Genomic DNA, 25,118 nt, shown 5'->3' on the forward strand with positions numbered 1-25,118 from the left:
CCATTTCTGTTAAAATATCTTTACATTTTATTATTTTATTTCTATTTTGATTAATATTAGGATAAATTTGCACGACAGTAATAGACGAAACGTAAGTGGGGAGGACGCTTCACTTTATCGCTTGCTCTCGACGGTCACGTACACACACAGTCACACACACACACACACACTGTCACACACACAGTCACACACACACACAGTCACACATTCACACACACACACACACATTCACACACACACACACACAGTCACACACACACACAGTCACACAGTCACACGCGCGCAACAATACTACGTATGACCCTGTTTGAGCAAAACTACAGACATTCCTTTTATATGTTATTTTTTATGTTCTGCAATAGCCAAGAGATCACTCCTCTTTATTAGTGGGTAATTGGCCGTTCTGTAATCCGCTTGTACTTGTTGGCTAATAATCATTTAAAATTAAAAAGTACAACTGATAAGTGACTTAAACAACCATTGTCTGTCACAAATTGAAGAAGGCTGTTTGAGCCACAATGCATCATGGGTTGTTGTTGTAACCCAGTTCTGCTTTAACATGCACAGTCATGCACATCTATTGAAATATAGACAATAGACACTATATATTTTAACCCATTCTGGGCGGGAACCCCTTGGTGTTTTAAGCATTATGTTATACTTTAGCTATTGAAAAATAGCAGATCTACAAGCTCATAGCGCAGCACCCAGTGCCACGCTACGAGCTTGTAGATCTGCTATTTTTGAAAAATCGTGAATATACCTGTATATTCTTTCAGAGCCAACGTTTTTAACTCAAATCTTTGCTTCCGGGGGGTCCCCTGGAACAACATATTTTTGGATGGGCCGGTTGGCGGCCAATTACATATAATTCTGGGGGTCCTTGACATGAAATAGTTTTAGAAACACTGACATAGAAACATAGGTTTTACTGAAAACTGTCAGGATTTAGAAGACATTTGTAGAATCGAACTTACATAAACGCTCATTCGGCTCACACAACGAACATTTGGCTCTTTCTGTCGAAGAGATTTGATGTGTAGACGGAAAAAAAGAGCAGCGACCAAGAATATAGCTGACCCGTCAACTAAGCAGTGGTGGAAAGTAACTAAGTACATTTACTTAAGTACTGTACTCAAGTACAATTCTGAGGTATTTGTACGTTACTTGAGTATTTCCAATGGTTGTACTTCTACTCCACTACATCTCAGAGGCAGATATTGTACTTTTACTACAGTAACTACAGCCCTATACTGTACATGTGAAAATAACCGATCTACAAGCTCGCAATGCGACTTATTGTGAGCTTGTAGATCTGTACGTTTTACTTTGGTACTTAAGGTTCATTTTAATGCTTTTGTACTTTTACTCAAGTACATTTTGAATTCCGGACTTTTACTTGTAACGGAAACAGAGTAGTTCTACATTGCAGTATTGATACTTTTACTTCAGTAAAACAATTCAGTACTTTTTCTCCCACTGCAACTAAGTATTACTTTACTAAGAATATAGGGATTAAGACGTTAAGAGTTGCACCATGAAATAGCTTTGAAAACGCTTTTGCCAGAAGAGCGCAAGGTGTGTATTGTCTAGCAAACAAAACCCTAGCACTCCAAAACGTTTGTGGTTTTCTGGGCTGCTGTTGATTTGACTTGATTGACTTAATGGATCAACTGTGGTGACTTGTGTTTGCCTTCCTGTCATTATTACTTAATGGTGAACGGGAAGGCCAGAGAGGGGATAGTCTCTTAGCTGGATCAAACGTTTTAAACATATTAGCCAGGTTCATGAGATTAGTTTCACATGAGAACTGGTTAAACAATTCGCTTTAGCAGCACAGTTTTCTGGAGACAACCTTAGTCTTAAGCCATTCAGGGCGGGAACACCTTTTGGTGTTTCAAGCATTATGTTATACTTTAGCTATTGAAAAATAGCAGATCTAGAAGCTCGTAGATCTGCTTTTATTTTATTTTTAACGTGAAAATGTGTCGCAAATCTTTGAATATATATTATTTCAGAGCGAATGTTTTTAGCTAAAATCTTTGCTTCTGGTGAGATCCCTGGAACAACATATTTTCAGATGGGGGTGGCAGCCAATTACATATATTTGTGGGGGTCCTTGACATGAAAACAGAAACATGTTTTTTTTAGAAAACTGTCATGATTTAGAAGACATTTTGTATAATGGAGCTCAGGTCTAAATGGGTTAAGCCTTTAGAGTAAATCATCTTCCAACTACACCCAGTGTTTTGAGTGTTCTACGTCACACAGTACATATGGACCCGTGAGTAAATGTGTAACCTCACCAAGCCTCAAGTGAATACATACAAATGTCACCTAGCATTGTGGAGCGTCACGCTTCTGCCTGAGAAACAATTAGTAAATTGGACCCGAGTTTCCCTTTACTTCTACAGCAAATCTATTTGCCAAAAATACTTTACAATAGCCTTCGACTTTCACGCGCACAAGTGAACTTGTAGATCTGCGCAACAAAATTACACTTGGTCAAGGTCAATTTGAGTGTTTCAGTTTGAACAGTGATTAAGTCTGTGTTCCTCAAAGTGGGGTCCCAGAGGTCCTTGAGGGGGTTCAAGTGGGTCTTGAGAAAAACTAGTTACATTTCAACCACTTGAAATCTGAAAATAACCTGAAAGTAAGTCTATATACAAGTTCACATCTTGAAAATATTGTATATTCTTACATTTTCTTATATAACAAGACAAATATTTTATGGGCATCCCTGGTAGAACATATTTTCAGATGAGGGTCTACTTTGCAGTCTGCACATGGCAAAAGACATTAATTGCGACCGAAGGTCGCAGTTAACTATATGCAATCCTATATGCAATCCTGTCAGTGTGTGTGTGTTGGTTGGTTGGTCGGGGTGAGAGCATGTGACAACATCACATGACATCATCAGGGATGGAGCACGTGACATCATCAGGGATGGAGATCCCTGATGTCATCAATATTAAGCCCATATATATGGAGATCGCTGATATATACATACATTTATTTTCTTTTTTATCCCACGATTTTGCAACCCATTTTTTCACCCAGTGTCCATTATCTAATGTAATCCTGGGCGCTACACTTCCTCTGCCAACCTGGGGAGGGCAGCGGACTGACCTCATACTATCTTCTATGCATGAGGAGTCCAAGCTGCTCTTTTCACCTGACGGGGTGAAATTGATGTTATCAATATTGGCCAGCAACTCTACATCTGACCCTTAGATCTCCATATATAGAGCTGACCTGTTCTGACATTCCATATGTTGTTCATTCCCCATCCATCCTTCCTCTTTGATGTCTCCCTTTAGTCAAAGTCAAAGTGGTACGATAACCTGTCCATTTAAACTCTAGACGGACCTGCCCCAAAGTTATTACTAGTGCAGCCGCGCCCGGCAGCCGGCAAAAATCTTAGCAGGCCCGAAAATTAAGATCTTACCCCCCCCCCCCCTTGCATGATACTGGTCAAACTGGAAACACTCTGCTACATCAGTGGGTCTCTGAGAGTGTACAAGTACAGTCAGAGCTATGGGGTTCCTTGAAATTAAATAGTATGAGAACCACTGTACACTGAATGGAACAGAGCCTTCATTAGTATCATCGGAAACACCTGTGAAGGAAGTAGGGAACAGTTATTCTGTGTGTATAGAGCCTATTTTGGGGTCCATGACATGTAACCATTTGCAAACCACTCTGTTTTCCTTGCATTAGCTAAACGTATACTTTAATGGTTGCCTGCCTGAAACGGCATTCGTTGCCTAGAAACAATATAGCTGACTGAACTATCTGGGCCCTGGCTGCTTTCAATAGCACAACTAACTATATGTGGCCCTTTAGCCCACTAGGAAAGATAAATAGGCTAATGTATGGAAGAGAAATAGAAGATTGCATTCCAATTTGATCTCCCATACAAAGCATACACAAGTGCTTTTAATGTGTGTGAAATAGGCACTAGAATGTGTTCTTCTGAGAAATATTGCAAATGTAGTGCAATAGAAATATTGGACAGAAATATCAATCTCAGCCCAAATAGTCACAAACTTTGTGGGACTAGAACAATGCATGGCTGAAATGATGAATCTAGACTCTACATTCCTGGTCCAAACCTGGTCTATAGGGTACAAGAGATAAGAGATAGAGAGATAGAGTTTTTTTTTTTCTTTAAAATTTTTATCCCACGATTTTGTAACCCAGTTTTCTTTTCACCCAGTGCCAATTATCTAATGTAATCCTGGGCGCTACACTTCCTCTGCCAACCTGGGGGGGCAGCGGACTGACCTCATGCCTCCTTCTATGCATGAGGAGTCCAAGCTGCTTCTTTTCACCTGACAGGGGGGAATTTCCCCGGCCGGACGTAGCGCATGGAAGGGACACGTTATTCCGACCAGTTCCTTTCCCCTCCATCAGGTGCCCCGGCTGGCCAGGGGGAGGTAGTTTTAGAGACCAGGATTACTGCATGTTTTTGTGAGGGTATCTACCCTAGGGGACACGGGGAGAACATGCAAACTCCACACAGAAAGGCCCTTTCGCCAACCCCCGCCTCGGGTATGGGCACTGATGACGCGGAGGAGGGAACACGCCGCCAGTGCCCACAGCGTCCCCAGCGGGAATCGAACCCAGGACCTTCTATCTGTGAGGCGACAGCACTACCAACTGTGCCACCGTGCCCCCTAAAAGAGTTCTATACAAAACAGCAGAGACAGAGGGAGAAATATACGAGAATGAGAACAAGACAAGAATCTTAAGGAGTGGCTCTTGAATGACGTGATATTAGACTAGCAATGTTGATTGTCAGAAATAGACACAACTCTCTAAGTGTACATCCTAATGCAAAACACATAGGCCAGCGTAGTAATATCATATAAGAGATATTGTAGATCGTAGATAGAGCAGGCTGAACCCTAATATTTGATTAATGGTTGGTTGGTTGATTAGTTGATTCAGAATCAATACTTGGGTGTCATTGGGAGCATAACTGAAATACAGATATTACAGACATCCCTTTTAAAGAACAAAGCAGAAGTAGTTTGAACAATTCTTGTACAAGCCCAATGGAAGCACAACGTACACAAGATTTGCTCTGCTATAAGAATGAGATGACAGGACAAGCATGTCATTGTCAAATTCCTTCCTTCCTTGTATGTGAAGTGAACATACAGTACTTGGCCAATACACATTATAGCCTGCAGCTTTCTCAGTTTAGGCACATGTCAGCCACTAAACACTAAGTCAATGTACCTGCTACATATATATCTAGTGTCAGCTGACCTGAACAAGAGGAAACATGATTGACATATGTATAACCATCTGAACAGATATACACACACACACACACACACACACACACACACACACACACACACACACACACACACATAGTGCTAGTGCAAATTAAACAAGCTAATGGTGGGGAAAATACAAATATAAGTTACATTTTGTTTCGACATTTTCAATTAACAACTTCAACAAGCAAATCTGTGTCAATGGGTTCACTTCACTGTTGTGTTTGTGTTCCGTACTGTACATCCCCTGTACATCATGTACGTGACAGTGCTTTTCAGACCTGCATCCACCCAGGCTTGTCATGTTAGCTGTCAATCACTCAACTCAATGAATGCTAATGGAAGCTGATTTGGGCAAAAATAAATAAAAAATAAAAACACCTACCCATTTCGACATATTTTGTGTTTTTCTTGTGACTATTTGTTGCTGTTGGCTGTTGCTGCTCCAGCATACAAATAATAATAATAATGCATCCATAAGATAGGATGCTGGTATCTATAATGTCCCACTAGGACATTATAGATACCAGCAACCCCTGGTGATAAACATGCATTATATTAGCCCCTTTCGGGACCCTACGTAAAACTTTTTTGATATTGTGTTGAGTTTTACGTTGGGTCCCTGCTCTCTACTGTATTTTCGTATGGAAATTCCTAAATGCGGATGTGGAGATTCTCTCTAAAATAGGCCCCGCGGCATGTGACGCCATTATTTTCCTTGAGTTATTCTGAATTCGGTAACTTTAAGTAGCTATACATCCCGGTGCGAATATCTCCTGTGGCGCGGAAGCCGTTAAGTATTTTTAATCTTTGTTTGACCGATTTGGTCGCTTTATTTCTTCTTGTTTGTTTACCGTTTATTGTACCGCCTCCCGGTGTGCGGTTGGCTTGTGAGGCTACGTCCCTGCCTCTGATCTGCTGTGTCATAGCTATAGCGCCACTAGCTAGCCAGATAGGCGGTACAATGAGGTGTCAATAAACAAGAAGAATCCAAGCTTCCAAATCGGGCAAACATATATTAAAAATACTTAACGGCTTCCGCGCCACAGGAGATATTCGCAAAGGTATGTATGTGTACTTATACTTTACATATTCAGAAAGCCTCATACTGAAGAATATCGTCAAAGAGCGCGGAGAGGCGTTTTAACATGTAAACACAGCCAGTAAATGTTTTAATCAGGTGGCATGGACGACGAGGAACAGGACCCAATGCACTGGGTCGAACAAATGTCAGAAACTTCAGTAGCATTTGGGTTCTGCTTGGAGGGCTAGCATTATATGTACCTTTGGCCGTCCACTCGTCCTCGTCCACCTGCAGGGATGATGATCTGTGCTCTGGTGGTATTACTTTGGGCAGGACATGGATGCTGGCAGTGGCACCAGAGAACGTCTCGGATGCTTTCCTCGCCAACGCAAAGATAGGAGCCTGCCATCGCCCATCCGATGCTGCTCTCAACGCGCTGCTGCTGCTGCTGCTACTAGCTTTATTATGATGATGATCTCCTACAACACTGGATTTCTCCTCCTGCACTAGCCTCAGAATCCCAAACACCTGAGCTTTCTCCTTGTTGTTGCCACCAATGCCGTCAGCTCCCTCGGCTAAAGCCAGGTCGTGTTCCGCCGCCGCTGGCGATGCCATATTTAGTTTAATTCTATTGTTGTTATACTAATACTATCATCAATCTGCAGATGCATACGGTTAGGTTAGCGAGCTAGCAGCACCAATGGATCAGACACTCACTCACGAGTCACCACCAGCCACCCGGCGACTACCATAGCATAAAAATGTCTGGGCTGCCTGGCTGGGGGAACCCACCACTGACTGGGCAGAAAACACTGTCGGATGACTCGGATCCAGTGCCACACAAACCAAACCGCTGCACGGGACCGAACACAAGGCTACATGGTTCGAGCTGGCGGCATCTTCTCCTAATGTAGCTGTTGTGAAAAAACAAATCAATGTTCGGCATGCATGGTGGCGGTGTGGAGATTTGTTTACAACGACGAGCGCTGCACCCTCCTATGGAGGGGCGGTGTCTAAAGGCTCACGAGACCGACACACAAAGCACTACGTAATGGTTTTTGTTCAGACGAGATGCATGGCGCTGTGCTGCCCTCTGGTGTTCAATATCGAAACTAAACGGCGAGGAGTGATATTATCAATAATTATGTTAAGTGGTTTTCAACCCTTTTCATATCAAGGTCCATTCATTTATTCGGTATTTGAGCCACGGACCACCATTTGATGAGGTTTAGCCTTGCAGACCCAAAACTAAAGAATATGTCCATATTTACATGCTGTATGTAATGATGCTGGTACCATTAGGAGAGAAAGATTGATTGATTTATTGATTGATTGATTGATTGATTGATTGATTGATTGATTGATTGAAAATTGTATTCATAGTTCAAACGAAAGTACAGCAGGTCAGATTCAGATAACAGGCAAACGTTGATTAAAATAACAATTCTTCTATGCTCTAATTGTGTAAACATAAATTAACTAAATGCAGATGTTTAACAATAATTTAACTCTTTTGAGTGAAACATGAAACCAAATGGACCATTTGGTTTCATTTTACACTCTCAAGAGTTAAAGATCTATAAGGGTCCATTTGGTTAATACCAACTCTCCATCATTTAGCTGGGGACCACCTGGAACCCCCTCAAGGACCACTGGTGAGTACCACACTATATGGGAATCACACCCCCCGGCCCCGATCCACATGCAAGGCCAAGGCTATGCAGGCAGCAGGTCTGTCTGTCTGAGTGTCTGTCCATTGAATAGAAATTACTGACCCACCTTGACTGTACGCAAGTCGCTCCATACTCTCGCTGTGAGTGATGCCCCATCTGTGGAGGCTCTGAGGAGAATACATGGTGAGGTTGATGGCTTTCAGAGCAGACTGTGTGTGTGGTAAAGCAACTGGTCACAGTGTGGTGGTGTGGCCCAGTCAGGAATCAAGGCAGTAAATTATGGTGATGAAGAGATGAGCTGATAATCCACACCCCAGGTTCTAGTGGTTTGGACTGTTTGTTCTCTGGTGTAGTCCAAAGTCCACTTTTATCTGGGGTGGTCTTCTTGTCCCTGGGGAAATTAAAGGAATTAATATATAGGTTGACAAAGTGAAGTGACCCATCTAAATCTAGTCTCTTTATATGTGTCCTCTGGAAGAATGGGGGCAAATGGGCCTTCAAAATGAGATATAGAAGCAGATCCAGTGAGACTTTAACACTAACCTTTTATGTTTTGATTTATTTACTAATATGCAAGTTTGCTTAGCTAAATACTGTACAAATGAGAACAAAAGAAGGAGGTTTCACTTCCCATAGGTATTTTTATTAACTCACATATGCCTGTGAATGAAGGCTACATTGTTATATAGTAGTAGCTTGAAATAGATACAATTTCAAAAGCATTGCTATGATAATCTTCAAACTATATATTAAGAAAACAAAAAGAGTATATTGAACAAATAATCTGTTGAAAACACAACTGATCTGTTTTCATATTTAAAGAACATTGTATTACAATTCTAAATTTGACACGAAGAGAACGGTAGAGATAGGGGTGCATGGAACACAGCATAAGAGGTTTTTAATACTCATGGGACACATGTACAGTAACACACTATAGTGTCATCTTTGTAGCAACCTACTGTACATTAAAGACTAATATAGGCAGGTTGATACGAAGAGGATAGTCTGATTATTAAACTATATTATGGACAAAGATCATGTATGCTATAGAGTATAGTAGAGGAGATCTTGAATGAACAAGAAGGTGGCCGCACACACCAATAGCTAGAGTACCAATATTTATTAGGACAGCAGGTAAGACAGGAATATCCAACGTTTCGGCGGTTAAGCCTTCATCAGGGAATACAGGGCACATAATGGTTCACACTTAAATATGGTGCCAGAGAGTCATACAACCAATCAGAAGGGGGTAGGGGAACACAGGTTAAATAAGACCTGTCCCTGTGATATGAGGGGTAGGGATCATGGTCATGTGGTGTCTCAAGTTCACATACAAGAGTTTATCTAAAAAATTACTATAGGGCCTCCTAAGAGGCTCTGGAATAAACATTCCTTGTCATGGAGACACTACAATGTATAAGGGTTACAGCAGAAAAGAAAATGTGAAATAAAGAAAATGTGAAATAAAGAACCATATAACAGCAATATCTATACAAAAAATAAATTAAAATACATAATTAAATACATTCAATGCAATCAATATAGAAAAGACATATTTGCTATAGAGTATAGAACAATTGCACAGTTAAAAATAATAATCAATTTATCAGATTACTGCTACTACTAGGCAATCTAGCAACTGGTCATATTAGCCTGTCATTTACGAATGGTGTCATTCCTGAATCCTGAATGTGCATAAAACATCACTTAGACCATTGGGTGGTTTGAGGTGATATTTTTAACGCAATTTATTAACAATACAATTCTCACAAAATTTAGAGATTTTACCTTTTGGTCAGAGAAGCCTATTGGTAATCCTTTTCCACTAAGCCTCTCCACCATACTGATTCATAAATTACAGTAAGTACAGTGTCAGAATGATCCATTACAGGCTGGGGTTAAAATGCAGAGCAATACAAGAGCTCTTGCTTTATTGTCCTTGTCTTTATCTTATCCAGTTATCCTCTCTCTCTATGTCTGAGTCTTTCTCTGGGATCCCTCATGCTCTCTGGCTCACTAATCGCTCAGTGCTGACCGGGGGTCATATGACAGGCTTTCTGCACTCTCTGCCTGTGCCAATGATTAACAAATATTCATGTCTGAATGTTTCTCTGACTTCTGACGTCTGGGTAGCAGTTTCATTGCTTTGTGTTTCTCTACTGATCCTCGAATGTTGTTTTTCTTCCTTGCATCCATACCAGTTGCTATGCTATCATCGGCTTATCTATTATTAATCTCTACTGTATCAAATAAGTGGTGTTTCTTGAGCGGACTATTCATCAGTCTTGTGTATGCTTTTGTACCTCCTGGCTGGTCCTGGCTGCACATGTAGACCTAATGGTCAGCTGAATCTATGCATGCCTTCCTGTCAGTCTGTTTTGCCTGTCAGAGAAGATGCAGAGTGACTGGTCTATTGATCTACCGTGTCGGAATCAAATAGACTGTGCCCACCATTGAACACATTTCTCCAAGATCAGCTTTCCTGAATTGATGGACTAAACATTCTGAAAATACTATTAAGAATGTCCATTTAATGTGCAACATCATGAAAGTAAAATAAGAAAGAAAAAGAAAATCCACACATAATGCTTCTAGAGACACACATAGCATTGGAAGCATCAGTGCGCAAGCATTAGTATGTTGAAAATGTGAACTGCAGTTACAGTTCCACAGCAGAGCCTCTATTTCTACAAACACAGACTTCATGGATGATATTGATGGAAGCAATGAAATGCCTCTCTGTCAACAACCAACTTCTGTCTCTCATATGCTTTCCAACTTTTGCAACATTCCTTTATAATTAACCACTTAAGGCCTATACACAAACAACACTGTGAGCTTGTAGACCTGCTAATTTTGAAACATTTTGCCTATTATAATGACGTGTCCAAACCAGGCCCGACAGGCTTTAACCAAGTGGTTAAACCAAGTCTAAACAAACACAACAATGCTCCACACTGATATGTACCTGTATTGTATTTGTATCTGCACATACGACCATAGGAACACACCCTTTCACATGACAGACAGTTGAATCAACCAATCGTTTATTTAGAGCTGATCCTGTTCCACCAATCGGGGTGTGGTGTGGTGTGGTGTGGTGTGGTGCGGTGCTGCTGTTTCATTGTAGTAACCTGCCTATCTTTCTGCAGTAGCATTGGGGTGGGGGAATCAATCACACAGATTGCAATACAGTTTTTCTTTCCTTTTTTTTAGCATTACTATAATCATCATCATCGTTAGTAGCATTTAAGTGATCTTTTGGAAAGTTATAACATCTAATGAGTAATTACTACAAGGCACTTGAAGGCAGGGAGATGATTCAAATTCAAACAAACAACAAACATTTTGTGACCGTTAGAAAGTTAGACCGAGCTGTGTAGGTTGCTATTTCAGCTGCATATTACACATGCTGGAATGACACATAACTGTTATGCTATACAAATATATACAGTACATACCTTATATGTGATATACATGATTACGAAGGGCAGTGTTGATCCATGAACTTGGTTTTGCTGCTTGACAGGTCTGAATCAGCAGTCTGGTCTACACTGATTTCCTGGCAAGGAACAAGACCCAGATGACCCATGCAGTTGAAATTGATAGACTTGGGCTTGAATTACCTCCCGGACAGACAGAGAGAATGTTGGACTAATCTTTAAGCTGGAACGGTGGTTATGTTCAGTTCAAGTGAGCTGGGGTCTGCTAGTCCCAGGCCAGTTGTATAGATTATAGACAGTAGGTCCCGGGATGTCCCATGTCAGATATTGTATATGTATCGATGCTGCAGTGACTACAACTAATAATCTATCTATCTATCTATCTATCTATCTATCTATCTATCTATCAACAGTACCTATCTATTCGAAGCAGGGTCGTTTGGTCCTGGTGCAGCTTCATTACTCTTTGCTTGTAGGTCGGCTGAGCTCTAGAGACATCGCCGACAGGAACCACAACCATCACCCCACATAGCACCCAGAGAGGAGAGGAGAGGAGTGGTGGGTGGGAAGAGAGGGGGAGGGTTTTAGCTGTGCAAAAAAAGAGAGCAGAGGGGCAGGGGGATGGTTAATAGAATACACAGTAAAAAGAGTGGTAGGAGTATGCATGCATGCACACATGCAGGCTTATATGAATAAATATATTCAAACACATCTATCTATTCTATGCAATAAGGAGGAGGGTGGTCCTCTCTCAAACAGCTTGGGGTGGGTTCTTGCCTTCAATGCCTTGTGACACTGGCCAATCCCTGCCAGTGGAGAAGAGAGTGGGAGGGCCTTACTGGCAGCAAGGCCATTGAGGAAGTGGAAGTGATGATGTGAGAATGGAATAGCAATCTCATGTAGAAACACAGGACAAGTGTTTGCTCCAGAGTCATCTTGTTAGGCAACTATGCCATCCAGGTTCAGGGCTGAAAGAAAATTGCTATTGATGTTGCTGGTTGAATTGAAATTATGCAATACTACCAAAACATAAGCAAATATAGTAAAGGCATAGTGCTTGGAATGATAGCTTATATCAGAAAGACCCAGTTTCTGTGATACACAGCCTGTAATAGCAATGCAACAGGAACCAAAAATAAATTAATAAACAAAGAAATAACAATTGTTACACTGTTGCCTAATGCAACAATGTTCCAAGTTCTCTGTGTTGGTGTTCTACCACATCAGAAACACTTGCAGATACTGTATAGTCCTGCCAGGCACTGGCATTCCAGGTATGTGCAAATGTACATGGCCATTGGCCAATAAATAATATTAGTATGAATGTAGAAGCAAGGCTAAAAATGACTTGCAGATACAACTTTCTACAAAACATGAGATGAGAACACTTGCTTAAGTTCTTACTTTTAGAACTGATTTCAATAAGCTTTCGACTTGAGGCTCTTTCACTTCAGCATTTGTATTTATTTACTATAAAATAATAAAATACAAACAAATGCAACATGAAGCAGATTCATTTTGATCAAAATAAACAATGGGACACAATTAAACTAAACAAAAATGCTGTTCCATGAAACTCTGGAATTATGTACACCTTTTGGCTCCGAACTGGAGAGGAATTTAGCCAAGAAAATAAGACTGGGCTATTCATTTTGTTAAGTTGTAGATGCTGGCAGTACACATTCTGGGTAAAAGAAACGAAGTAATGCAACACATGCTACATTGTTATATGCACACAGTACAAGGAACGAATACAAGAAGACTCGCCCCGTTTCTGTTTTCCTCCCAGAATTTTCCCCAGTGAGGGGTGGGAGAGGCTGAACAGCAGACGGCTGGATTTTGAATTTCTCTAACTATAAACTTTCATGACAGCAGACAGCATAAGTACAAATATAATTTATGAAAAGCTACTACAGTGAAGTCTGTTCACAGAAGTTGTTGTAGGATATGTGGGGATTATCTGACGAGGTACCATTTGAGGGGGCAAAACCTTACATAATACTAAATAATACAAAATTGTTTATAGGGTCAATATAAGTAATATAATATAGCCTTTCCACTGGAGTATATTTTTATATTCTTCCAAAAAGAATACAAACAATAGCATATTACAAAGTTATCCCCCTCACTGGGGAAAATTCCGGGAGGGAAAACGGGCACGCACCGGGGTGAGTCTTCTTGTTACCCAAGGGACGATGGTAGCCTCGCCCCTGCGGGTTGAGGCGCCCCTCCCCACCCCACCCCCTCCCATATATCTCAGAGATATAGACCGATTCCGTACCGGTTTCATGGTCGCAGCCTACGTATTTCCTGTAGGCGGACTCGACGTAGCTGCGGGGGTAAAACCCTCACCAGGCGCACATCTTCCACTACAGTGAACGGCAGAGTGACTGATGTTAGTTTGCCTCAAACTTTACTCCTTTACCTGCTTTTTTACTAACACTAACATTACAAGGATGCCCAGAACATCGAGATGAACCTGTGTAGTTTATGGCTGCTCCAACAGTAGTGGCAACATAACAAATAAAATAAAACGGAATGTCTAATATCCACCGCGATGGCTGAGACCAGAGCCATTGAGCAATGGTTGAGACAAAGCAGTGAAAGATACATAACGCCAGTCTTACCCAATACCAAATATTTCTGTTTTATTAACACAAGGCTGCTGCACTTTATACCTCATACTTTAAATGCTTAGTATGAGGTATAAAATACAGCAGCCTTGTGTTCATAAAACAGAAAGATTGGGTATTGGGTAAGACTGAAATTATGTATCTTGCAGGATTCTTCACTGCTTTGTCTCAACCATTACTCAATGGCTCTGGTCTCAGCCATCGCGGTGGATATTAGACATTCCGTTTTATTTTATTTGTTATGTTGCCACTACTGTTGGAGCAGCCATAAACTACACAGGTTCATCTCGATGTTCTGGGCATCTTTGTAATGTTAGTGTTAGTAAAAAAGCAGGTAAAGGAGTAAAGTTTGAGGCAAACTAACATCAGTCACTCTGCCGTTCACTGTAGTGGAAGAGGTGCGCCTGGTGAGAGTTTTACCCCCGCAGCTACGTCGAGTCCGCCTACAGGAAATACGTAGGCTGCGACCATGAAACCGGTACGGAATCGGTCTATAGACCGATTCCGTACCGGTTTCATGGTCGCAGCCTACGTATTTCCTGTAGGCGGATCCGCCATAGCTGCGGGGGAGATCAGCACGTCTTTCATTACAGTGAATGTAAAGTGTCTTGTTTTCGTTGGCTCACGTTACGCTAATTGATAACTCTATAACGTTACAAAGATGCCCAAAAAATCGGGACGAACGTGTGCAGTTCATGGCTGCTCCAACAGTAGTGGCAAAATCCAACTCTGGAAAGAAACTGAATGTCAAAAACACAGACCTCTACATCATGAAGATTGTCCATGCCAAAAGCCATACGGTTTGCACAGATTCCCTGGGCGTGCAGAGGACAATGACGTGCGCCAGATGTGGATCAAAAACATCAACATAAAGGACTTTGTTCCCACAAAGAACAGCACGGTAACTTTTGGATGCTTTTTTTTATTTATACCATTAATGCTAGCATGCAGCCCCCATTGAGGAGTGAAATGTTATCTCAGCTAGTTCATCATTGTTAGTAAATAAGTCACCTGTGGCTTGACATTATTGTGATTAAATACTAGGCTATTTGGACAAACTATGACAGTCTAATGAACACAAATACTGCAGGACACAGTTGTATGGTAGGGTTCTACACATAAACAAACTTCATGGAAAGTTGGAAACATCTGGGTCTAAATTAGACCCAAGTAGTGAGTCACAACAGTGGCTGAATGTTGACAATCTAGTCTACCCCCTATGAAATGGTGCAAAGCAATGTACAACGTCCACTCTATGAAATGGCTATGCCACCATTTAGTGGACAGTATTTTCTGAATCAGAATAAATCTTTATCACATCACAAGGTGGGTAAAATTATTAGTTGAGAAGGCGTTTTTGCAGTCAAAATAGAGGCATAAAGTGCATAATATAACTAATTGCATAACATGATACATGAAACCATTTAGTGGACAGTATTTTCTAAATCAGAATAAATCTTTATCACATCACAAGGTGGGTAAAATTATTAGTTGAGAAGGCGTTTTTGCAGTCAAGATAGAGGCATAAAGTGCATAATATAACTAAATTGCATAACATGAAACCATTTAGTGGACAGTATTTTAATGCATTATGAGTTATATCTGGTAGCCTACCAGTATTTACTATTCATCCTAATTATTCTATCTTTAGGTGTGTGGAGTACACTTCCCAGATGGGAGGCCAACAAAAGAACACCCGTATCCAGTTCTGCAACTAGGATATAAACATGTACGTTTGATTCTCCCCTTCAAATTGACAGTTTGATGTGATTGTTTTTGGTTCAACAGATTAGGTTTATTTTGAATAAAACAATAACTTGTAGTGCATCGTTTCTTTTCCTTTCACAGGGGAGAATGACATCTGGTAGAGCCCCCCCTAAGAGAAGAGGCCTTCGGTCATCAAGCAGCAGCAGCACACAAAACGCAACAACATCAACAACAACAGAATTAAACGCAACAACATCAACAACAACAGAATTAAGAGCAGGACCTGAAGACACCAGTGATATCGGAATGGAACATATTGCAGACCACAATTACTTCTGTATCAACTCAAGGGCAAACAGTGCAACACAAACTGATGTCATGCCTCTGAAGTGTGATATTGGAATCCAGTGTCCAGAAATTATTACAGACCACAGCTACTCTACCATAAAGTTAACAAACCGTGCAACACAAACTGATCCTACACCATCATTGTCAGCCTATGACCTAGATGACAAAGATGCAAGGTTTCACACGGGCATAGGTATTGCAAGTTTTTGGCAGCTTTTACATTCCCTCATAGCTTTTCACCCACCTCCAAAGATGACCAGATTAGCAGTCCATGACCAGCTGTTACTCGTTTTAACTAGGCTACGTCTTTGTTTGATGTTCACAGACTTGGCTAAAAGATTTGGAATAAGCAAGACCTCAGCATGTGTGATCTTTTCACTTTGGAGACCAATACTTGCTAGGTTTATGAGGGAAAATGTGATTGCGTGGTTGCCTAGGGATACTCTCAGAAGAATAATGCCATCATGTTTCAGTAAAAATTATCCCAAAGCAACATGCATAATAGACTGTACAGAAATATTTGTCCAAAGGCCAAAACACTTAAGAAAGCGATCCCAAACATTCAGCAACTACAAACATCATAACACTTACAAATTATTATATTGTATTGCCCCCAATGGTTATGTGATGTTCACATCAAAACTATTTGGTGGACGGGCCAGTGACACTTTCATCACAAAGAACAGTGGTCTTCTTGAACTTCTGATTCCTGGTGATCAAATCCTAGCAGACCGTGGGTTCACCATCTCAGATGTGTTGCCTCCAGGGGTGACTCTGGCTCTCCCAGCTTTTACTCGCGGCCTCAAAGAACTTCCTGGGCATGATGTTGTGGCAACACGGCGCCTAGCAAATGTCAGAATCCATGTAGAGCGTGCAATTAGAAGGTTCAAAGGTTTTAAAATGGTCAGTTATGTCATTCAAGGTAGTATAAAACATGTTGATGACATTGTGAGTATTTGTGCTGGGCTATGTAATTTGCAACCCAAGTTAATTCAGACTGAAACTGAGCAACAAGAAACATCTGATATTGAGGAAGAAGAGGAATGTGATGTGGATGAGGATGTAAGCCTAGATGAGCATGACATGACTTGATCCTCTTTACCCCATCGAGGGGCATAGGGCGTCCACCAGAGCTCTCCATCTCAATCTCCTGGGCCTGGGCTTTTGCTTCCTGCCAGGTCATTCCAATGTTCTTTAGGTCTTGGAGAGTCTCTACTCTCCAGGTGTTTCTCAGCCTACCCAGATTCCTATTCCCCTGAGAAAGAGAAAGATGGAAAAAATTATAAACAATTATTATTAATTCTCAGTTACAACTGCATCAGGCCTCACATTGTCATCTGTGCATGCTGTGCCTGTGTGGCTGGCCGCATCTTTGACTTTGTACAGTATCCCTGCTGAATGACTGCAGCTCTTCCCTTAAGTTGGTTGGCCTAGCAGTCGCAGTTCACATCCACCACTTTGCCATCCCTCCTCTGCAAAGTTACTTCAACATGATGGTACATGATAATGTCCTGTGAGTAACACAGGTCCTTTCAGAACTGTGCTCATCATTTGGTAGCATGTGGAGTATCTTGTCAAAGTCAGGGGCCAGATAACAGTGATTGGCTTGATTGGGCACCCTCTGGGTGCACACCCTGTAGGTGCATAAATTGATTCCCTTGGCGTCTGGCTGGTGTTTGGCTGCTGCTACCATACCAGTCTTTATCTGCTTGGTTTACCAAAACCTAACTCGGTCGGTTGTGACAGCCAGCGACTAACGGAATGAGTACCTGGATTGACGACGTCAGACAGTGGCCTCCAGTTACTGATAAAGGTAATTAATTGATGGCAATCGCCAATCAGTGCTTAAACCACTGTCTTATTATTACACTGTCTAGTAGACTAGACTAGCTTTGACTATTTTCCTACACCATCTCTTTGCCAGAAAGTCACCATGGCATGCATGCGGTTAAGTTAGTATTTATCCCAATGCTGGGGTGGTTAACTTGTGTTTACGGTTTGTTAGGTTTGTTTGCATAATAAAAATTATGAAATGCAAATCTTAATGATCTAAGACTGTGTATTTCCTAATCATTACAGATAAGTGGTATTAATCCTATTAAAAAAACGAATGTTTTTATTTATTTTTATGATAGGTATTCAAGAATATTTCCTTCACCGACTGGCATGTGATGAACAACCCAATGCCAACTACAGGTCCCTGATAGAGGGTCAAAATTACCTGAGCTCCGGATGGGTTGGCCAGATACTCCACAGGCTACCAGATGAGGAGCACATACTCTTGAAAGGACCTGTTCGCTACTCACAGGACATTAAACAGTACCATCATGTTGAACTGACCTTGCAGAGGAGGGATGGCAAAGTGGTGGATGTGAACTGTGACTGCATGGCCAACCAAGGGAAGAGCTGCAGTCATTCAGCAGGGATACTGTACAAAATCAAAGATGCTGCCAGTCAGGGGTTCACAGGCACAGCAAGCACCGATGAGGCTTGTGTCTGGAACAGTTCCACGTGTGACAATGTGATGCCTGATACAGTCGAGAACATCAGGGGGCCAGACCAGGGACCTCGGAAAAAAATGAAAATAAAGTCAACAGCATTTGAGAAAGATGCAGATGTCATTCAGCACCTCACATCCCCTGAGATGGCTGGTCTATCCAACATACCTGGTACCCTTTTGCATGATCTGTTGACTGCACAGCCACAAACCAAAGAGGTTATTGATAAACTGCCCACATGTCACGAGCAATGTGCTCAACAAAAATGTCAACTTTGCAACTGTATTTTTGAAAGACATGTGTTATGTGGGAAACGTGAGAGGGAGAGAATTCTTGTACAATCCAAGGGCCAGAATAATCAATTTTGGCTAGATCAACGAAAAATAAGAATCACAAGTAGTGAGGCCTCTCAAGTGCCCAAAAAGGTTGACCCACAAAACTGGGTGGAACGAAAATTGAATGGCACCTTTGCCGGAAATACAGCCACTAGGCATGGCCAAACATCCGAGCCTTTGGCAAGAAAGTGGTTTGAGGAAACCACAGGAATAACTGTGGAGTGTACAGGACTTGTTGTACATGAAGAGGAAAACTGGCTTGGTGCCAGCCTTGATGGTATTATAGATGCCGATACCATCATTGAAATTAAATGTCCTACAGCCAAAAAACTTGTGGCACACAATGGCAGTCTGCTAAAAATGATTGACTCTAACAAGTACGATGTGAGGCATAAGGATGGAAAATATATTCTGAGGGAAACGGCATCAGGATTAGGGTACTATTACCAGGTACAAGTGGCGATGCATTGTGCTAAAAAAAAAAATTGTAAATTCATTGTCTGGACTCCAAATGAGCAGGTCATTGCAGATGTCCCATACAATGAAGAGTGGATTACAGAGAAAATCAGCCACCTGAAGGACGTGTATTTTCAGCACTTACTTCCAGCAATATCCACAAGGATAGCCCACGGGGTAATGAAAGTGGATGGACTAAAGTAAACTAGCCCTCTTTTGAATTTAATGAGTTTCAGTTGAGAAAATGTTTTCTGTTTTTTCTTTATTGCTCTGTAAAGCACTTTGCGCTGCATTAATGTCATCAAAGAATCCAAAAGATGCTATATTAAGTATATTATTAAGTAAAATAAATATTTTTTTGATCTGCACATGCCTGTATCTCCAACTGTATCTCCAGCCCTGCTGCTGCTTTGTGACTGAATGCCTCTTCTCTTGGGGGGGGGGGGGGCTGCATTCTCCTCTGTGAAAGAAAAATAAACAGTGCTTACCTTTCTTTTTTTAAGTTATTGGTTTTCAAAAGAAACCAAATATTAAATGAAAACAATCACACCAGACAGTAAATTTTAAGGGGGAAATTATATTTTTATCCTAGTTGCAGAACTATGGGTGTTCTTTCAATGGCCTCCCATCTGGGAAGTGTACTCAACACACCTAAAGATAGAACGATGAGGATGAATAGCTGGTACCACATAATAACAGACTCAATAACGCATAAAACATATTTTCCACTAATTTTGGGCAGATTAGTCATATGATGCACTTTATTCCTCTATCTTTTTACAGTAGCCTTCAATGAGTGAATCTTCTCAACTGATAATTAATCACAATTATGCCACGCGGCCCACGCCGCATGTGACTTATTTTGAGGAGCAGCTTAGCCTACTAAAAATTATGTTTTGATGAATTGAACAAGGTGGACCCTGTTGTAAACAAGTGTAAACAGTAATGTTTAATTGGGTCGTCCACTCACAGTTAACAGTCTTTGTATTGAGTTTGTGCTTGAAATATACTGTAATTCTGCAAACTGTTTTCAATCAATCAATCAATCAATCAATCAATCAATCAATGTTATTAGCGTTAGCTTAGCCATTGTTCACATGATGCTACTGCAGTCTGTTTTACGCGATCGTTACATTTAGAGTGAAAACGTGTACATAAACATTCAGATTTCAAATATGAAGTACTCACCACGTGGGGCACGGGTGTTAGAAATGTGCTGGTACGGCGATTAGCATTGCTGCATTCCACGTTGTTTAATAAAAGGCATTTTATCCGAGCAGTTTTTTTGTCAGGTCGAGGAAGGAGACAAGTGTTGCGCTCTGAAACAGTGGGTGTGTTCGATATATTCACGCTGACCGCACTGCCAATACAAACTAATGAGAGAGTGCGCTCCCGGTGAGAAACTGTGTATTTTCCGAACGCACCCCGTTTGAGAAAAATAACGAGGCGCTTGGATAAAAATGCCATTTATTAAACTACGTGGAATGCAGCAGTGCTAATCGCTGTACCAGCACATTTATAACACCCGTGGCACACGTAGTGAGTACTTTATATTTGAAATCTGAATGTTTATGAACACGTTTTCACTGTAAATGTAACGATCGGCGCCACGTGTTTCGCTAGCTGGACAGTGAACAGTTATTAATGACATGTAACATATTTCACAACTCAATGGGGGCTGCATGCTAGTATTATATTAATGGTAGTTAATGGCAACTAACGAAAAGTCTCAAACTTACCATGCTGTTCTTTGTGCCTGGGAAGTGGGAACAAAGTCCTCGCTTTTTGACCCACTTCTGGCGAACATCTGTCCTCTGCACTCGCAGGGAATCTAATGGCTGCCGGCGCTGCGCAGCCTGCGCTCATAGACAATCGTCATGATGAGTCAGGACGTAGAATTTGTCTCCTCCTAAGTGCATGAATTTTGCCACTACTGTTGGAGCAGGCATAAACTACACACGTTCGTCCCGATTTTTCAGGCATCTTTGTAAAGTTGTAGTGTTAGTAATTAGCGTAACGTGAGCCAACGAACACAAGTCACTTTACATTCACTGTAGTGAAAGACGTGCTGATCTCCCCCGCAGCTATGGCGGATCCGCCTACAGGAAATACGTAGGCTGCGACCATGAAACCGGTACGGAATCGGTCTATAGCTCAGGGGTGATTTCACCGGATCCCCCACACGGTAATACCGCTGGATGGCACTGTTGAGCAGCGTCTCTCTCTCACACACACACACACACACACACACACACACACACACACACACACATAGAGGCCAGGGAGGAGGGCTTGTACAGTACAGTAGGCTACAATATAGTACAGTAGTAGCACTCAGTTCAGACAGGTCTGATTTTTTCTTTCTTTCTTGAGGTGACACAATAAAACAGTACTGACTGTAGGCTAGTTCAGATGTATGTTTAAGGCTATTAGTCATTATAAAGCACTGCAAAATATTCTAAAATGATATGTTGTGGTTTTGGTTTATGATGTGCATACACTGTTGCAGGCTTTACGCTTTAAATCAAACATTTGAAGTGAAAGACCACTTTGGTAGCCTATATAGGTTTGGGTTGTGTAGTTACCTTGCCATGATGTAACTCCAAATGTGGACAATAAATCAAAATTAATTGCTCCAGTGATTAGAAATGAATAATTCACAATATGCTACTCGTTGACTTACATTGAATGCTGAAACAGCTCTCAAGGTCGCTCTTTTAGTATTTTGAATTATTAACTTCTAATCACTGCAGCAATTAGTTTTGATTTCTTGTCGACATTTTGAGTTACGTCATGGCAAGGTAAACACAACCCAAACCTCTGCCAAAGTGGTCTTGCGTTTAAAAGCATACCGTAATCAAAAAGTGAATGGTGATTCCTGCATTTTAACAGCAGATGGCGTAGTTCTGCAGAGGTAGGTCAGCAATTGACATACCGATACCGGTAAGCATTTAGTTAGAAAAGAAAGTCTCATATTTTGTTGTTCAACATTCCCCTCCAATAACTCATCATGGTTGATATGTCCTTGACACTGACTCTATGACCAGTCAATTGAACACAGTGAACCCATCATTTTGATGATGTGCAGCACCACACATGATGTCAATCTGACTGGATGAATATGGAAAACATCATATTTTTTTGTAATTCATGACTCATAACATAATTCCTAGACAGATTAATATCAATACAGCGTGACCTGTAGTGTAGGTAAATGTATAAGGTGAAAAGGGGGGCGGAGGTGTGTGCGTGCATGCGTGTGTGTGTGTGTGTGTGTGTGTGTGTGTGTGTGTGTGTGTGCATGCGTGCGTACGTGCGTGCATTTGCGCATGTGTGTGTTTGTGAAGTCACAGATGATGAGTAACCAAAGCAACTGCAGACAGACAGGCAAATCCTGCTACAGCTACGCACTATATACAGCGAAGCTGCCAGAACCTCTAGTTCAGTGGTTCCCAAACTTTTTCAGGTCAAGGACCTAATTAGTTAGCTATTTTCAATTGGCCGCTATTTCAAATGTATGAAATGTATGGCTGAAGTGGTTAGTAGCCTACGTTTTCTTTCTTCTAATAATCATCCAAATCTACAGAGTAACTAGTAATTAAAGTTTTCAAATACATACAGTAAGTTTTCAAATACATACAGTAAAAGTGAAATATATTGGATCCCGTAGTGGAAAAGTAAAAGTATTGGAAATTGGATATACTCAAAGTAAGTACAAATACTTTGTAGGCCTACGCCCAGTTCCCACCACTGGGCGTGTGTACGTATGCCAACTCATATATAGGTGCACACGCAGGGCTGTGTGGAAGAGACATACACAGTACTCTATAAATGTACATGATATCAAGTTAATGAGTTTGCTTTTGAATGTGGAGCAGCATTGTAATTAGAGAGTAGCATAATTATGCTGGACTGTCATCAGGACGGACGGCTGTGATTATGAATTCACTCAATAATGTAGCTGTCAATGACCGATGTGAAAACATATTCTGAGATTGAGTTCCTTGGCCTCCTGGAATCATGCACAAGAAATAATGATGACATTGATGGGTCTACTACTTTGTAAAACACATGCGCACGCACACGCGCGCGCGTGCGCACACACACGCACGCACACACACACACACACACACACACACACACACACACACACACACACACACACACACACACACACACACACACACACACACACACACACACACACACACACACACACACACACACACACACACACACACAGACTTTCTGTGACTGGGGTGGAAAATGTCTTCCCTGAGATCCTGAAGTCTAAAGATTATCAGGTCTAGACATGGGTGACCAAAGGATCCAGTTTTCCTTGTCAAAGTTAAAAGTTGGGCAACTGTGGGACCAGCGCAGAGACCACTATTAAGCGCACGCACACACACACACACACACACACACACACACACACACACACACACACACACACACACACAAAACATGGACACATCTTTATCTGTGACCACCTGACTGACTGCTGTCTGTTTTTAGACAGTGTATCTTGCTTTGCCCTGCCTCCTCCTTTCCTCCAACGATAAGTCTATCACTTACAACATATAGATAAAATAATGGGTGTGTGTGTGTGTCTGTGTGTGCGTGCGTGCGTGTGTGTGAGAGAGTGTCAGAAAAATAAATGTGTAACACTAGAGTGCACAAATGGAGTTACAAATCCATTTGTAGCTCTAATGGGACCAAATGGTGTGTGTGTGACGTGTGTGTGTGTGTGTGTGTGTGTGTGTGTGTGTGTGTGTGTGTGTGTGTGTGTGTGTGTGTGTGTGTGTGTGTGTGTGTGTGTGTGTGTGTGTGTGTGTGCGTGCCTATGTGCGTGCGTGTGGTATAGGTGTGAGTACGTGTTGCTGGAGAGGGCAGCTCTTTCCCAGGTCAGTGCTAAGAGTTAAATGTCACCTCAGTGGGGCTTTAACACCTGGTCCGTTGGAAGTGGAGAAGGGGGGGGGGGGGATCTGGGGGGTTCACACCTCAGGGACAGGCAGTAGGAGGTGTGAAGAAGAACCCCAGATGATAGGAGATGATCCTGTAACTGACCTCCTAATATACATACAGCACACGTCAGCCTCATTGTGCATTCGACAGTAATCTCTAGTCACCATGAATCGCATAGATGTCACTACTACAGATTACTTTGAACTGCTGAACTGACTGACAGAACTGGGACGGCCAGAGCTTAATGGGTACAGACTAGACCACCTGGGAGTCAGGAAGACCCCGGTTCGACCCCTAGACGGCCACCCTGCCCAGGTGTCCCTGAGCAAGACACTCTTTACGTTTGTGTGTTGGTTACAACAATATTGAACCAATGAAAAGTATTAAAAAGCGCTTCTGAAATTGGTAAAAGCGCCGGTTTTAATTGCTATTTGTTCCAATACAAGGTTTAAGAGAGAAAAACTTCAATCTCATGTACTGTAATTTCAAGGAATGTCATCAGTTCAGGTTTCAGTACGGCATTTTCATGCCATTTCAGACATTCAGACCTTTCTCCAATCCACAAGACACACTTCTGAGGGAAACGGATCCCACGCGTCGTCTTTGAACTCGCCTCATTAGAATGCCTATGATGTCACAGCTTAGAGGAGTTAGCACGCACGTTCTAAAGGTAGGGGGCCCATTATGTATACCTTCTGGTTCGTTTGCAAGGGGAAGGATTACAGCTACTGTGCCATCACAT

At 41.6% G+C, this 25,118-nt stretch overlaps 2 protein-coding genes across 2 annotated transcripts in view; both read right to left on the minus strand.

The window, feature by feature from the left end:
* The window catches only part of rufy2 (RUN and FYVE domain containing 2), a 33,064-nt gene extending 25,791 nt beyond the window's left edge, over positions 1-7,273 (minus strand). Inside the window, exon 1 of the mRNA XM_083760084.1 lies at positions 6,576-7,273. Coding sequence (XP_083616210.1) covers positions 6,576-6,930 — 355 coding nt within the window. The 5' untranslated portion in view covers positions 6,931-7,273. The remainder of the gene's footprint in view (positions 1-6,575) is intronic.
* Positions 7,274-11,996: 4,723 nt separating this feature from the next.
* fam120b (family with sequence similarity 120 member B) overlaps positions 11,997-25,118 on the minus strand; it is a 51,418-nt gene continuing 38,296 nt past the window's right edge. Inside the window, exon 15 of the mRNA XM_083757822.1 lies at positions 11,997-12,022. The gene's annotated coding sequence lies outside the window, so the exon portion shown is untranslated. The remainder of the gene's footprint in view (positions 12,023-25,118) is intronic.

This window comes from Protomyctophum parallelum, assembly GCF_964188405.1.
Source record: "Protomyctophum parallelum genome assembly, chromosome: 2".
NCBI classification, from domain to species: domain Eukaryota; kingdom Metazoa; phylum Chordata; class Actinopteri; order Myctophiformes; family Myctophidae; genus Protomyctophum; species Protomyctophum parallelum.